The sequence below is a fragment of the Palaemon carinicauda genome, chromosome 31, assembly GCF_036898095.1.
Source record: "Palaemon carinicauda isolate YSFRI2023 chromosome 31, ASM3689809v2, whole genome shotgun sequence".
In the NCBI taxonomy this organism is placed as follows: domain Eukaryota; kingdom Metazoa; phylum Arthropoda; class Malacostraca; order Decapoda; family Palaemonidae; genus Palaemon; species Palaemon carinicauda.
The window spans coordinates 54,812,818-54,830,317 of record NC_090755.1 but is presented as its reverse complement, the minus strand read 5'-3'; the positions used below and the strand labels follow the sequence as shown (position 1 = coordinate 54,830,317).

Sequence of the window (17,500 nt, the reverse complement as noted above, 5' to 3'; positions counted from 1 at the left end):
TTTCAGGTCCTCTACTGTAAGGGAACCCTACTTTCTAATAGTTTACTTTAAGGACTGCTTTTCAGGTCCTCTAAAGTAAGGGAACCCTGCTTTCTAATAGTTTACTTGAAGGGCAGCTTTTCGGGTCCTCTACTGTAAGGGAACCCTGCTTTCTAATAGTTTACTTGAAGGGCAGCTTTTCGGGTCCTCTACTGTAAGGGAACCCTGCTTTCTAATAGTTTACTTGAAGGGCAGCTTTTCGGGTCCTCTACTGTAAGGGAACCCTGCTTTCTAATAGTTTACTTGAAGGGCAGCTTTTCGGGTCCTCTACTGTAAGGGAACCCTGCTTTCTAATAGTTTACTTGAAGGGCAGCTTTTCGGGTCCTCTACTGTAAGGGAACCCTGCTTTCTAATAGTTTACTTGAAGGGCAGCTTTTCGGGTCCTCTACTGTAAGGGAACCCTGCTTTCTAATAGTTTACTTGAAGGGCAGCTTTTCGGGTCCTCTACTGTAAGGGAACCCTACTTACTAATAGTTTACTTGAAGGACTGCTTTTCAGGTCCTCTACTGTAAGGGAACCTTACTTTCTACTGGACCCTCACAGTCATTATATTGTATATATTCCACAGCATTCAGCATTTCATATTGCATATTGCACTTTAATTGTTAAGTCCACATTATCGAAGCACTTATAAAACAAGAAAGTCTTAATCTCATCAGTCTTTTGATGTCTAGTTGAAGCTTATTATAAACAGTTTTCTCGGGGTCCCATATTTGAAAGTTCTAAATCGAAACCCTACTAACTTATTATTTTTATCTCTCTCACAACAGCTTTTTTTATTTCCTTATACTATTACGATGTGTTTGATATCACGTCATTTAACATCTTTCACAAATACAAATACCTCGTCTCTTTAAGAAGACAGTTATGATCTCGGTCTAATATTAATTTTAGTCCAATTCTTTTAGTGAGGCAGATTTGCACCGACTCGCAGCGGTGCCCTTTTAGCTCGGAAAAGTTTCCTGATCGCTGAATGGTTAGATTTGCACCGACTCGCAGCAGTCCCCTTTTAGCTCGGAAAAGTTTCCTGATCGCTGATTGGTTAGAATTATCTTGTCCAACCAATCAGCGATCAGAAAACTTTTCCGAGCTAAAAGGGCACCGCTGCGAGTCGGTGCAAATATGCCTCGCTAAAAGAAATGGATTATAGTTTCTCTCGTTTCGAACTGTTTTCTAAATGAAATGTAAGTTTCGATTTCTTTCTTACATTACATTCTTTCTCACATTCGAATCACCTAGTCATTTCTTAAAAGAAGTTTACACTATCTCGAAGCAGACTCAAGAATGTTACCCGAATCTTTGTTTTATCGTCTTTCATATTATTGGTATTTTGATTTCTTTTACTTTACTTACTTTGATGGCTGCTTTTCCGGTCCCATATAGCAGGGGAACCCCACTCTCTTTGCAGGACCTCCACTGTCGTTTTACCTTGTTCGTTCAGAGTATTTAACATTTCATATCACATACTATATACATATGACATGTGGTTTGGCCTAAAAAACAAGCTTGTTGCATAATCAGATGATGCTACTCTCTTTGCATCAATTCCATCCCCTGAATGTAGATCTGGGGTTGGTGAATCCCTTAATAGAGATTTAGCTAAAATTAGTGCATGGTGCAAATTATGGGGTATGAAGTTGAATCCTAATAAAACTCAAAGTATGATTTTAAGTATATCAAGGACGGTGGCTCCTCAACATCCGGATCTCAGTATTGATAATGTTTCTTTAAATTTGTATGACTCTTTTAAAATTTTGAGTGTGATTCTCGACACCAAATTTACTTTTGAGAAACACATTAGGTCCGTGTCTTCTTCAATTGCACAAAAAATTGGCTTATTGAGAAAGTCTTACAAGATTTTCGGTGATCAATCTATTCTGAAGAAGTGTTTTAAATCTTTCATTCTACCTTGTTTTGCGTATTGCTCTCTTGTCTGGTGTTCAGCTGCTGATTCTCATCTTAATCTGTTGGACAAAAACTTACGGTCTATTAACTTTCTTATTCCTGATCTAGATATTAATCTTTGGCACCGTCGTTCAATTAGTTCATTATGCATGTTGCTTAAGATTTTTCATAACTCTGACCATCCTTTACATTCAGATCTCCCTGGACAATTCCATCCTGTTCGTAATACTAGACAGGCAGTTAATTCCAATAGCGGGGCCTTCTCCATCATAAGGCTCAATACTACACAGTATTCTAGAAGTTTTATTCCAGCTGTTACCAAGTTGTGGAATGGCCTTCCTAATCGAGTAGTTGAATCAGTAGAACTTCAAAAGTTCAAAGTTGGAGCAAATGTTTTTATGTTGACCAGGCTGACATGAGTCTTTTTATAGTTTATATATGTCACATCTGTTTTTGACGTTGTTAATAGTTTATGTAGGACATATCTGGTTTGACGTTGTTACTGTTTTTAGAATGATTTATTGTTAATTTGTTCTCATCATTTATGTATTTCCTTATTTCCTTTCCTCACTGGGCCATTTTTCCCTATTGGAGCCCTTGGGCTTATAGCATCTTGCTTTTCCAACTAGGGTTGTATCTTGGCTAGTTATAATAATGGTAATAATAATAATAATAATAATAATAATAATAATAATAATATTAATAATGATAGTAATAATAATAATAATAATAATAATAATAATAATAATAATAATAATATTGTTCATTTACTGTTAAATCGTCGCTGTCAAAAGACTTAATTTCTCTTGGATTTAGGATGGTTTATCACCGACTCGGATAAAATAATGATGGGACCTTATTAAAGTTAAAGTTGCGGGTTTTAGGTCTCCACTGAGACGATTTACATCGTTCTACTACTACTACTACTACTACTACTACTACTACTACTACTATCATTATTATTATTATTATTGCTAACTATTTTGCGCAATCCGACATAAATGACGACTAAATATTTAAATATGCACGCTTACACATATACACAGACTCATCCCTTCCCACCCCCTCCCACTTTCCTAACTACATCACGCTATAGTCCATTTCTTTTACCGAGGCAGATTTGCACCGACTCGCAGCGGTGCCCTTTTAGCTCGGAAAAGTTTACTGATCGCTGATTGGTTAGAATTATCATGTTCAACCAATCAGCGATCAGGAAACTTTTCCGAGCCAAAAAGGCACCGCTGCGAGTCGGTGTAAATCTGCTTCGCTAAAAGAAATGGACTATAGTTTGGGTAATTTGCAGGAGATTGGTGTTTTCTGACTGGTTGCCTGCGAGTGTGACAGGAAAGATTATATATATATATATATATATATATATATATATATATATATATATATGTGTGTGTGTGTGTGTGTGTGTGTGTGTGTGTGTGTGTTTATTTTGCCGTTATGAGCAATTTTCTGTTATTATTATTATTATTATTATTATCATTATCATTATCATCATCATCATCATCATCATCATCATTATCATTTCCGCTGCTGTCTTCGTCGTCTTCGGATTATACACCAGCTATAACTTTACCCTCATGTTAGGCTTTCTCCTCAACCATTGTAGTTGGATATCTTGACAAAACTTTTTCCGATACGCTACCATGTTACCCTATAAATAAATTGTCTTCTAATGGCCTACCCTTATCGTCAAACATGGGCGTCCAAAATTGGCTAATTGGCCGGGTGAGGGTCGAAACTTGTAGTGGCAAAATCAACACCCAGGTTTTGGGTGTGTGTGTGTGTGTGTGTATTCCTATGCTTGCATATTTATACAATGTATTTATTTGTGATTGTATATATTTAACTAAATATTTACCTTATACTGAGAGAGAGAGAGAGAGAGAGAGAGAGAGAGAGAGAGAGAGAGAGAGAGAGAGAGAGAGAGAGAGAGAGTGTCAAAAGTCAAAGTAAAAAACCTTTATTCCATTATAAAATGGTTACTCTGTGAGAGAGAGAGAGAGAGAGAGAGAGAGAGAGAGAGAGAGAGAGAGAGAGAGAGAGAGATTGATTCTTGGTTTAGTTTAGTTTTGTATAAATCATTGATATTTTCAAACGTGATTTGAATATGTTGGAACGTTTTTAATTTCTCTTTTAGGTTTTTTTTACCGTCTTTTCATATTGAAATACGTCTTTTCTTCTCTTGTGTCTAATCCTTATTTGTTCTTCACAAATCACACTACTGTTGATGTTTTTAAAGTTCTGATTGTAACTATCATTATGTTTTCTCAATAAGTAATCTATTTCTTCTGCTTGTCGAAAAAATGAGAGTTCATAATGTTAGAATAATCAATATCATTCCATCCCATCATAACTGGTATCTAATTATTGATGAGTTGTAAAAATCATCAGAACTAAATAAATGAATTTGAAAGCTGGAAAAAGCTTAGCCTTAACTCAAAGGCTAGATTTTTTACTAGAAGATCAAACATCACAGAAGAGTTTTGGAAATAACGTTATTGATGCAATTTTCATTCTTGTTCGTTTTCTTAATACCTTCATTACTTTTTATCGTAATTGGATATTATCAAAGAATCCCGAGACTAGATCTTCGTATTTTAATGTTACTTTGAAATAATTCATAAGAGAGTTTTTCTTAGTTGATAAGAAATGTGGATGTAATGTTTTTAGGTTGACCAGGCTAACATGAGCCTTTTTATAGTTTATATATGACATATCTGTTTTTGACGTTGTTAATAGTTTATATATGACATATCTATTTTGACGTTGTTACTGTTTTTAGAATGATTTATTATTAGTTTGTTCCCATCATTTATTTATTTCCTTATTTCCTTTCCTCACTGGGCTATTTTTCCCTATTGGACCCCTTGGGCTTATAGCATCTTGCTTTTCCAACTAGGGTTGTAGCTTGGCTAGTAATAATAATAATAATAGTAAGAAGAGCGAGAACTGTTAGGTAACTAACCATGGTAGGGGATAGTTTGGAAGGTTAACTATTAGTAAGAGTAATGTAAAAGTGTGGTTTAACCACAATTTTATTTATATAATGGTACATTTTTATTGTGATGGTCTTAATGTTAATTCAATACAATTGCTTATTTTTACATTTAGATACCATCTGACAACTTATAATGGAAACCATTTCACCCTTTATATATACACTGTGTATGTATATGTATATATATATATATACATATACACAGTACACACATATATATATATATATATATATATATATATATATATATATATATATATATATATATATATATACATATATATATATATACATATACATATACACAGTACATATATATATATATATATATATACATATATATATATATATATATATACATATATATATATATATATATATATATACATACATATATATATATATATATATATATATATATATATATATATATATATATATATATATATATTGAGAAATTTATATTTTCATCAAAGTTGACTCATATGCAAGAGGCAGGTGACTTATTTCGTATATTTATATATATATATATATATATATATATATATATATATATATATATATATATATGTATATTATATCATATATATATATATATATATATGTATATATATATATTTATATTTAGAAATTTATATTTTTATCAAAGTTGACTCATATGTAAGAGGCAGGTGGCCTATTTCGTATATGACCGAAGGGTCATGGGTCAATCGACAGGCTTTCATACTAATCATCCTTAGTGTCTTCAAGGGGGTGTTAACGGAGGTATGCCATTTACAGAGTGACTTACGACTTAGAAAATGGTGTTAGGATAGAGTAATGGCGTATTTTATTAATTTTGACATGAATAGCACGATTTCATAATGAGATTTGTAAAAAAAAAAAAAAAAAAAAAAATTTTTTTTTTTTTTTTTTTAAATATAACCTAGAAAATAAGTATTGTTGGTATTTACACGAGCGTGTATTCGCACGCAAATTTATTTATTATCAATGCTTTTCTCTATTCTTAGCGGAATATTTTCCCGCAAAACATACAAAGCGTTCATCCATTCGTTAAAAAAATTCTCAAAAAACTGCATTTATGAGCAGATTTTATCCCGGAAATAAAACGGCAATCTCACTAAAACATTTTATCCGCTTTAAGCTTTGGGAATATCAATTAAATAAGGAAATGAGGTCAATTAGATTCTCTCTCTCTCTCTCTCTCTCTCTCTCTCTCTCTCTCTCTCTCTCTCTCTCTCTCTCTCTCTCTCTCTCTCTCTCTCTCTCTCTCTCTTGAATTTCAATAAAAAAACTCCAAGAAATAAAATCACGACCCAAAAAATCAGGTGGTTCACAAGTAGGTGTAATGAAGGGAAAAACTCGAAGCTTTCAAAAAACCTCTTCTTTCAGAAATGTAAAGCAATTAGAAATGGAGGAATTCTATGCTAATGAGTTGGTCGGGAACAAAGGTAGGGCCTCCTTGGATCGAAGGAAAAAAATGAAATAAGATTAAGGTTCTTGGTTGAAATGCAGTGGGTGACATTTCTTTCCCAAAAGCTGACGAAGGTCGATTTGTTGATTTCTTTTAAAATTTATCCAGCAGTCTTGAATCAAGGGGGTACTTGTGCCAAATGGGACATACGTGAAGGATCGCTGGCCTGGTGGGTGTTGGGCTAAGTCCTGTCAAATGAGCATTTATCGACATTAGTGTGTGTGACTTTAATTTTAAGTAGGTGGTTTAAAGGGGCTCGAGAGTCGAAAAGTCTTATGGGACTCTGAGAGTCGAATGTGAATATGCTGAGGCATTATGTCGAATAAGTGTCTTGAAACTGCATTATGTATAAGGGGCTTCTTAAGAAACGTGTTTTTTAGAAACTGGGAAGGGGATAGCTTAAATCTTCCGGTATTGTTAAGCTGGTGGTTCAAGACTCAAATTTAGAACAGACCTTGATTGTGTGGTGGTATGTTCCAGGAAGTGTCAAAGGTCCCAGATAAGATAAGTTTCCTCAGGACTCGTATCTCTTGAAACTGCTGTATATATAAAGGACGACTGAAGAATCGTGTTTTATAGAAACTGGAAATAGGATCGTATAAATCTCTCTCAAATCTGAACAATTTTTGCTGCAGGTTCAAGACTCGAATGTAGAACAGATCTTGATTGTTTCTCTTAAGTCTGAACAAGTTAAGCTGCAGGTTCAAGACTCAAATGTAGAACAGACCTTGATTGTGTCTCTTAAGTCTGAACAAGTTAAGCTGCAGGTTCAAGACTCAAATGTAGAACAGACCTTGATTGTGTCTCTTAAGTCTGAACAAGTTAAGCTGCAGGTTCAAGACTCAAATGTAGAACAGACCTTGATTGTGTCTCTTAAGTCTGAACAAGTTAAGCTGCAGGTTCAAGACTCAAATGTAGAACAGACCTTGATTGTGTCTCCTAAGTCTGAACAAGTTAAGCTGCAGGTTCAAGACTCAAATGTAGAACAGACCTTGATTGTGTCTCTTAAGTCTGAACAAGTTAAGCTGCAGGTTCAAGACTCAAATGCACAACAGATCTTGATTGTGTCTCTTAAGTCTGAACAAGTTAAGCTGCAGCTGCAGGTTCAAGACTCAAATGTAGAACAGATCTTGATTGTGTCTCTTAAGTCTGAACAAGTTAAGCTGCAGGTTTAAGACTCGAATGTAGAACAGATCTTGATTGTGTCTCTTAAGTCTGAACAAGTTAAGCTGCAGGTTCAAGACTCAAATGTAGAGCAGATCTTGATTGTGTCTCTTGAGTCTGAACAAGTTAAGCTGCAGGTTCAAGACTCGAATGTAGAACAGATCTTGATTGTGTCTCTTAAGTCTGAACAAGTCAAGCTGCAGGTTCAAGACTCGAATGTAGAACAGATCTTGATTGTGTCTCTTAAGTCTAAACAAGTCAAGCTGCAGGTTCAAAACTCAAATGTAGAACGTATCTTGATTGTGTCTCTTAAGTCTAAACAAGTCAAGCTGCAGGTTCAAGACTCGAATGTAGAGCAGATCTTGATTGTGTCTCCTAAGTCTGAACAAGTTAAGCTGCAGGTTCAAGACTCGAATGTAGAGCAGATCTTGATTGTGTCTCCTAAGTCTGAACAAGTTAAGCTGCAGGTTCAAGACTCAAATGTAGAACAGATCTTGATTGTTTCTCTTAAGTCTGAACAAGTTAAGCTGCAGGTTCAAGACTCGAATGTAGAACAGATCTTGATTGTGTCTCTTAAGTCTGAACAAGTTAAGTTGCAGGTTCAAGACTCGAATGTAGAACAGATCTTGATTGTGTCTCAAGTCTGAACAAGTTAAGCTGCAGGTTCTAGACTCGAATGTAGAACAGATCTGTTCAGCTGCAGGTTCAAGACTCGAATGTAGAGCAGATCTTGATTGTGTCTCTTGAGTCTGAACAAGTTAAGCTGCAGGTTCAAGACTCGAATGTAGAGCAGATCTTGTTTGTGTCTCTTGAGTCTGAACAAGTTAAGCTGCAGGTTCAAGACTCAAATGTAGAGCAGATCTTGATTGTGTCTCTTGAGTCTGAACAAGTTAAGCTGCAGGTTCAAGACTCGAATGTAGAACAGACCTTGATTGTGTCTCTTAAGTCTGAACAAGTTAAGCTGCAGGTTCAAGACTCGAATGTAGAACAGATCTTGATTGTGTCTCTTAAGTCTGAACAAGTTAAGCTGCAGGTTCAAGACTCGAATGTAGAACAGATCTTGATTGTGTCTCTTAAGTCTGAACAAGTTAAGCTGCAGGTTCAAGACTCAAATGTAGAACAGATCTTGATTGTTTCTCTTGAGTCTGAACAAGCTAAGCTGCAGGTTCAAGACTCAAATGTAGAGCAGATCTTGATTGTGTCTCTTGAGTCTGAACAAGTCAAGCTGCAGGTTCAAGACTCGAATGTAGAGCAGATCTTGATTGTGTCTCTTAAGTCTGAACAAGTTAAGCTGCAGGTTCAAGACTCGAATGTAGAACAGATCTTGATTGTGTCTCTTAAGTCTGAACAAGTTAAGCTGCAGGTTCAAGACTCGAATGTAGAACAGATCTTGATTGTTTCTCTTAAGTCTGAACAAGTTAAGCTGCAGGTTCAAGACTCGAATGTAGAACAGATCTTGATTGTTTCTCTTAAGTCTGAACAAGTTAAGCTGCAGGTTCAAGACTCCAATGTAGAGCAGATCTTGATTGTGTCTCTTGAGTCTGAACAAGTCAAGCTGCAGGTTCAAGACTCGAATGTAGAACAGATCTTGATTGTGTCTCTTAAGTCTGAACAAGTCAAGCTGCAGGTTCAAGACTCGAATGTAGAACAGATCTTGATTGTGTCTCTTAAGTCTGAACAAGTCAAGCTGCAGGTTCAAGACTCGAATGTAGAACAGATCTTGATTGTGTCTCTTAAGTCTGAACAAGTCAAGCTGCAGGTTCAAGACTCGAATGTAGAACAGATCTTGATTGTGTCTCTTAAGTCTGAACAAGTCAAGCTGCAGGTTCAAGACTCAAATGTAGAACAGATCTTGATTGTTTCTCTTAAGTCTGAACAAGTTAAGCTGCAGGTTCAAGACTCGAATGTAGAACAGATCTTGATTGTGTCTCTTAAGTCTGAACAAGTTAAGCTGCAGGTTCAAGACTCAAATGTAGAACAGATCTTGATTGTTTCTCTTAAGTCTGAACAAGCTAAGCTGCAGGTTCAAGACTCGAACGTAGACCAGATCTTGGTTGCGTCCCTTAAGTCTGAACAAGTTAAGCTGCAGGTTCAAGACTCGAATGTAGAACAGATCTTGATTATGTCTTTTAAGTCTGAACAATTTAAGCTGTAGGTTCAAGACTCAAATGTAGAACAGATCTTGATTATGTCTCTTAAGTCTAAACAAGTTAAACTGCAGGTTTAAGACTCAAATGTAGAACAGATCTTGATTGTATCTATTAAGTCTGAACAAGTTAAGCTGCAGGTTCAAGACTCCAACGTAGACCAGATCTTGGTTGCGTCCCTTAAGTCTGAACAAGTTAAGCTGCAGGTTCAAAACTCAAATGTAGAACAGAATATCTTAATTCTGTGCTATGTTTGAGGAAGTGTTAAAAGGCCCCAGATAAAATAAGTGTTCACAGAACTCTTATATCTTGATAATGCAGTATATATAAAGGACGACTGAAAAATCGTGTTTTCTAGGAAGTGGAAATCGGATAATATAAATCTCCCAATAGTGTATCTATTGTATCTCTTAAGTCTGAACAAGTTAAGCAGGTGGTTCAACACTCAAATGTAGAACTGACCTTCAGAGTGTGCCATGTTCGAGGAAGTCTCAAAGACACCATATAAGATAAGTTGCCACAGATCTTGTATCTCTTGAAATTGCATTTTATATATAAAGAGTTTCTTAAGAAACGTGTTTTTTAGAAACTGGAAATTGGATCGTATAAGTCTCCCAATGGTGTAACGGCTGTGTCTCTTAAGTCTAAACAAGTTAAGCTGTAGGTTCAACATTCAGTGTTCTCAAACACATCAGTCCTCAAGTTTCAGTGTTCTCACACACATCAGTCCTCACATTTCAGTGTTCTCACACACATCAGTCCTCACATTTCAGTGTTCACACACATCAGTCCTCACAATTCAGTGTTCTCAAACACATCAGTCCTCATATTTCAGTGTCCTCACAATTCGGTGTTCTCGCACACATCAATCCTCACATTGTTCACACACACATCAGTCCTCACAATTCTGTTCTCAAACACATCTGTCCTCATATTTCAGTGTCTTCACTCACAACAGTCCTCACAATTCAGTGTTCTCGCACACATCAATCCTCACATTTCAGTGTTCTCACACACACACCAGTCTACATATTTGTGTTCTCACATCATCAGTCCTCACATTTCAGTGTTCACACACTCATCAGTCCTCATATTTCAGTGTTCTCACACACATCAGTCCTCACAAATCAGTGTTCTCAAACACATCAGTCCTCATATTAAAGTGTTCTCACACACACCAGTCCTCACATTTCAGTGTTCTCACACACACCAGTCCTCACAATTCAGTGTTCTCACACACACCAGTCTTCATATTTGTGTTCTCACATCATCAGTCCTCACATTTCAGTGTTCTCACACACATCAGTCCTCACATTTCAGTGTTCTCACACACACCAGTCCTCAAGTTTCAGTGGTCTCACACACATCAGTCCTCACATTTCAGTGTTCTCACCCACATCAGTCCTCACAATTCAATGTTCTCACACACATCAGTCCTCAAGTTTCAGTGTTCTCACACGCATCAGTCCTCATATTTAAGTGTTCTCACACACATCAGTCCTCACAATTCAGTGTTCTCAAACACATCAGTCCTCACATTTCAGTGTTCTCACACACATCAGTCCTCACAGTTCAGTATTCTCAAACACATCAGTCCTCACATTTCATTGTTCTCACACAGCAGTCCTCACATTTCATTGTTCTCACACACATCAGTCCTCACAATTCAGTGTTCTCAAACACACCAGTCCTCACAATTCAGTGATCTCAAACACATCAGTCCTCACATTTCAGTGTTCTCACACACATCAGTCCTCACAATTCAGTGTTCTCACACACATCAGTCCTCAAGTTTCAGTGTTCTCACACGCATCAGTCCTCATAATATCGGTGTTCTCACACACATCAGTCCTCACAATTCAGTGTTCTCAAACATCAGTCCTCACATTTCAATGTTCTCACACACATCAGTCCTCACAATTCAGTGTTCTCAAACACATCAGTCCACATATTTCAGTGTTCTCACACACATCAGACCTCACAATTCAGTGTTCTCAAACACATCAGTCCTCACGTTTCAGTGTTCTCACTCACATCAGTCCTCACAATTCAGTGTTCTCACACACACTAGTCCTCACATTTCAGTGTTCTCAAACATCAGTCCTCACAATTCAGTGTTCACACACATTAGTCCTCATATTACAATGTTCTCACACACATCAATCCTCATATTTCAGTGTTCTCACACACATCAATCCTCATATTTCAGTGTTCTCACACACATCAATCCTCATATTTCAGTGTTCTCACACACATCAATCCTCATATTTCAGTGTTCACACACATCAGTCCTCACATTTCAGTGTTCTTCCACACATCAGTGTTCTCACTCACATCAGTCCTCACAATTCAGTGTTCTCACACACATCAATCCTCATATTTCACAACACCGCACATAAATTACAGGCAAACGCAATCACACTAACTGTAGTTACACAATTGCGCATGCGCAGAAGTAGAAAAAAAATGTAGTTACATAATGGCGCATGCGCAGAAGTAGAAAAAAAATGTAGTTACATAATGGCGCATGCGCAGAAGTAAAAAAAAAATTGTAGTTACATAATGGTGCATGCGCAGAAGTAAAAAAAAAATTGTAGTTACACAATGGCTCATGCGCAGAAGTAAAAAAAAAATGTAGTTACACAATGGCGCATGCGCAGAAGTAAAAAAAAATGTAGTTACATAATGGTGCATGCGCAGAAGTAAAAAAAAATGTAGTTACATAATGGTGCATGCGCAGAAGTAAAAAAAAAATTGTAGTTACATAATGGCGCATGCGCAGAAGTAAAAAAAAAATTATGAGTTTCAACAGCTTCCCACGCGAAGAGAGTAAAGCGATTTCCGACGCTCTCTTCGTTATAGAGAGGTTTCCGAAAACCTATTTTTACCCGAGCTTTTGGTATTAAGCAAATTACCTTTTTGTTTTAATCTCATTACGTGTGCCCAAAGTTCTCGAAGGTATTTTTAATTACTAAGTCGTTCGTCGTTCCCTGCCTTAAGGACCCCATTAGTATTCCTTGCCGGCCCACCTGAGCACCAGCGCCGATTTAAGGAAAATACTTTTGTTTTTTTTTCTTTAAAGTGGAAGGACTTGTGTTTACAGTGGTTTTAATCGACGTCGTGATCGTTATCGTCATCGTGATCGTTATCGTCATCTAAATACTTTTGTTTTTTTTTTCTTTAAAGTGGGAGGACTCGTGTTTACATAGTGGTTTAAATCGACATCGTGATCGTTATCGTCATCGTGATCGTTATCGTCATCTAAATACTTTTGTTTTTTTCTCTTTAAAGTGGGAGGACTCGATGTTTACACAGTGGTTTTAATGGACATCGTGATCGTTATCGTCATCGTGTTCGTTATCGTCATCTTTATGTCTTAATGGTGATAGTAATGAGGATAGTGAAGTTAATGCTTATAATAACAGTTATTATTATGATTGCGGGAGAACATTTTAGAATGGTTGAAATGCATTTTGGAACTTTTTCATATCACCTTTATATCAGTGCAACAGCAATGGAGAATGATAAAATAATAAAGAGCAAGTGTCGGGTTATATATATATATATATATATATATATATATATATATATATATATATATATGTATATATATATATATATATATATATATATAACAGTATACTGTATGTATATATATATATATTATATATATATGTGTGTATATATATATATATATATATATATATATATATATATATATATATATATCTCCATCCGGTCAGGGTCAGCTCTCCTCGTCCCCCGGGTAGGGGGAGAGGAAGTAGTCATACCCCTGTGAAAGGCAGGTGCATGTGTATGCATATTTATCTGGTTATTTAGCAGTATTTTTTTTTTCACAGGACGCGTACGCTCGTTAATGTATTAATCACTGTAAAACATTCTGGAATTCTTGAAATAAATTTTTTAGTTTTATTTCATAATAATCCAGTCAATGGGTCATGTTGAATTAGTAATTTTCCTCACTCGTGTCTGGGGTTGTTGTAGTGACATAGGTGGCACTTCAGAACCAAACTCCTGTTGTGTATCAAACATGTATGGTTGGAAGGAAAAAATGCGAAAATTGACGCTGCGTATACAATGACACTACCTGAAAACCGCTTTACCTATCTTCTTTCATTCTCATTAAGCTACACTTCACATCAAGTAAAGTAGAGGTTCTTAACAATTCCCTCAGATTCGCACTTCAATTCCTTTTTTTTTTTTTTTCCCATACACTTATCTGCCTTTCTTGCTGCATAAATTCTCTCCTCATCATTATTCGTTGTTATATCCCTCCATATTTTGTATATATATATATATATATATATATATATATATATATATATATATATATATATATATTTAGATACCTATAGGACTACTTAATGAGTCATCAGCCACCGTTGCCAGGCCCTTCCTGGTCTTAGCCTGGGTGAAGAGTGGGCTTGGGCGCTGATCATATGTATATATGGTCAATCTCTATGGCATTATCCTGCTTACTAGGACAGTATAACTGTCCCTTGCCTCTGCCATTCATGAGCGACCTTTGAACCATGGAGATACACACTGTTGTCTCAGAACCACTTTTACACCGGGTATATGATATATATTATATTATATCCATAATACACACTTACTTGCCACCACAGGAATTCTCAATATTATTATTATTATTATTATTATTATTATTATTATTATTATTATTACTTGCCAAGCCACAACCCTAGTTGGAAAAGCAGGACGCCACAAGCCCCGGGGCCCCAACAGGGAAAATAGCCCAGTGAGGAAAGGAAACAGGAAAAACAAAACATTTTAAGAAAAGCAACAATATTAAAATAAAATTTTTCTTCACAAACTATAAAAACTTCTACAAAACAAGTGGAAGAGAAACAAGACAGAATAGTGTGCCCGAGTGTACCCCCAAGCAAGAGAGCTTGCATTAGGTTGTTATTTGTACTACACATTTTCAATAATCTCCACTTGTTCTCCAGGGCTGTTATCATTAACTGTTATTTTAGATCCATGGCTTTCACTTAATTTTTTTCACTTTGCAATCAGAATTTATCCCATAGGCTTATATAACAAACACTTGATCCACACACGATTTTCCTTATTTAGACTCGCTGATATTCCCATCTCGGAAATTGCTAGACATATAACTATTCGGTTTCTCCCCGTCACTCGGGTAGTGGGGAGAAGTAGCCATACCCTGTAGAGAGGGGTTACTCCGAGAGGTATACTTGGAAACCCCAACTGCCATGTTGTAGTTAGGAAAGGGTGGAGTGGGTGGGAAGGGTTGAAGCTGTGTGCGTGTTTGTGCATAGCTAAATGTTTAGCCGTCATTTCTGACGAATCGCGTACACTTTATATATATATATATATATATATATATATATATATATATATATATATATATATATATATATATATATACATATATATATATATAATATATATATATAATATATATATATATAAATTATATATATATATATATATTATATATATATATATATATATATGTATGTGTGTGTGTTTGTGTGTATATATGTGCATATATATATATATATATATATATATATATATATATATATATTATATATATGTATATATATGTATATATATTTATATTTATTTATGAAAATATGCATACATATATACACGCTACTGATTTTGCGTGAAAGAACGATATACGAGATTTTGCCGGAGAAAGACCCACGCCTTTTCGTAACAAACCTTCTTTCGGTACTTATGCCTTTGTTCCGCTAAGGACCACGCGATAAGTGCCTCCGAGGATGTTTACTGGAGTGCCAGACAGAGACTAGATTTAGTCTCTATGGTTTCGTATCCTAAGGCCGATTATCCCTTGCTTCGAGACGAGCCGTCTATGGCCTTATAGCTCTCCACCGCTCGTGATCATATTAATTTCCGCGCCGAGGGCTGCTAAAACACGTAATGACAATTAAACTATTCCTTCCCTATTCTCTAACCTTCTTCATTTATACGCCTTTCCCTCTTAGGTAGTTTTGTTGTTGTTTTAAATATGTTCAATTGATGTCTAATTTTTTTTTTAATCGTCTCAAAAGGCCTCCGTTGTAAGCCTGTTTGGGTATTTTTTTTTCTCTTTTGCACTAATAATCTTTTCATTCTCTGTTCCTTAAATTTTGTACGTCAATCCTTTTACAGTTTTTACTTCGTCTTTGTAGTCCTATTTCTTTTGCCCTCATTCCCTCTTTATTCCCATTCCTTGGTCGTTATCAAATATGTTTTCATAGTTAATTAATCTGTACGTGTCTAACGAGAGAGAGAGAGAGAGAGAGAGAGAGAGAGAGAGAGAGAGAGAGAGAGAGAGAGAGAGAGAGAGAGGTGTAAAATGGTAATAGCGTAAGTAAAGACAGGTTACTGAAAGAATTGTATTTTGGAAATCGATAGATAATTTCTTTTAATTTTCTCATCCTTTTATAAATGTGAGTATATCCTTCCTCTGTCATATACATATACTCAAAATTGCCCTATGAATACTGTTACTTACAGCATATCATTTTCAACATCGGAACAATTTTCGGCTATTTTTATCTTTTAAGAACCACTGATCTTTTTGAAAATTCAAGCCATTTCTACTCCTTCCACGATTCGTGGAGAATTTGTCACTCCCAAATTGTATGAAATTTTCAGTGAAAGGAACAGGATTGAAATCTCTTGACTTAAGCGATGTCAGTTCCAAGCGGCACTATCTTGCGATGACCTATTCTCTCATTCAAATGTCAGATGTAATTACACAAGGACTGGTCATTTTGGTGACAAAATTACTCGTTATCAGTTATTCACTAGCTAGACTCCCGGATGGTACACGCTAGTTTATATTCTCTGGTTCTTTAATAGAAAAAGCTCACTTGGTAATTCTGTTTATTGGTTTTCCCGTCTGCATGAATCAGGTGATGTGTTGGTGACATGGATTATTGATCTGGCGTGTCGTCAGAAGAAGGTTGAATATAAAACTATTAGGGATTTAAACTAATGAATAAATAGCCATTCAATTTATGAAATTTGTGACACGATGTAGATAGGGGGATTCCTGAGGATTGTGGAATAAGTGCATAAATGTGAATATAAATGAAAGGAGATTTTCTTTGGATGATTAAAAATTATATATGGTACAGTACAAGTTTTGAATAGGGCTAACAACGAATGCTTGCTTCTTTTTTACCTGACGGCATTGTCCATTAGTTAATTATCATGTATTATATTAGAGGGTATGAATAATGTACTGTAATGTTGAACTCAATTGCTCTCTATTTTTAGAGGAAAGAATGATAAGTGATAGATGAATCTTCTGTGTTCATGGAAGAATTGTTGCCAAGACTAGAAAATCAGACTGATAATCGAAAGTAATTATAAGGGTTGATAAATAAATTGATGTTAGGGGTAGATGATCAAGTTCACAATTAACGTATATGTCATGTTAAAAGATGTATTTGTAATTGGGTTGTGAATGATACAGTAGTTAAATTAATAAACGGAGCATACAGGATTCAAACTTGCATAATATGAAACAAACGTTACTGAAGCTTGTTGACGCAAAGGGCCTCGGTTAGGTTTCGCCAGTCGTCTCTATATTGAGCTTTTAAATCAATACTTCTCTATTCATCACCTCCTACTTCACGCTTCATAGTCCTCAGCTATGTAGGCCTGGGTCTTCCAACTCTTCTAGTGCCTTGCGGAGCCCAGTTGAAAGTTTGGTGAACTAATCTCTTGGAGAGT

At 35.8% G+C, this 17,500-nt stretch overlaps 2 protein-coding genes across 2 annotated transcripts in view; both read left to right on the top strand.

Moving 5' to 3' along the window:
- The window catches only part of LOC137624751 (interaptin-like), a 26,212-nt gene extending 15,965 nt beyond the window's left edge, over window positions 1–10,247 (top strand). Inside the window, exons 2-5 of the mRNA XM_068355702.1 lie at window positions 7,064–7,597; window positions 7,643–8,233; window positions 8,275–9,743; window positions 10,133–10,247. Of these exons, the coding sequence (XP_068211803.1) occupies window positions 7,064–7,597; window positions 7,643–8,233; window positions 8,275–9,743; window positions 10,133–10,247 (2,709 nt within the window). The remainder of the gene's footprint in view (window positions 1–7,063; window positions 7,598–7,642; window positions 8,234–8,274; window positions 9,744–10,132) is intronic.
- The window catches only part of LOC137624407 (uncharacterized), a 578,757-nt gene that overhangs the window by 37,924 nt on the left and 523,333 nt on the right, over window positions 1–17,500 (top strand). The window lies entirely within an intron of this gene.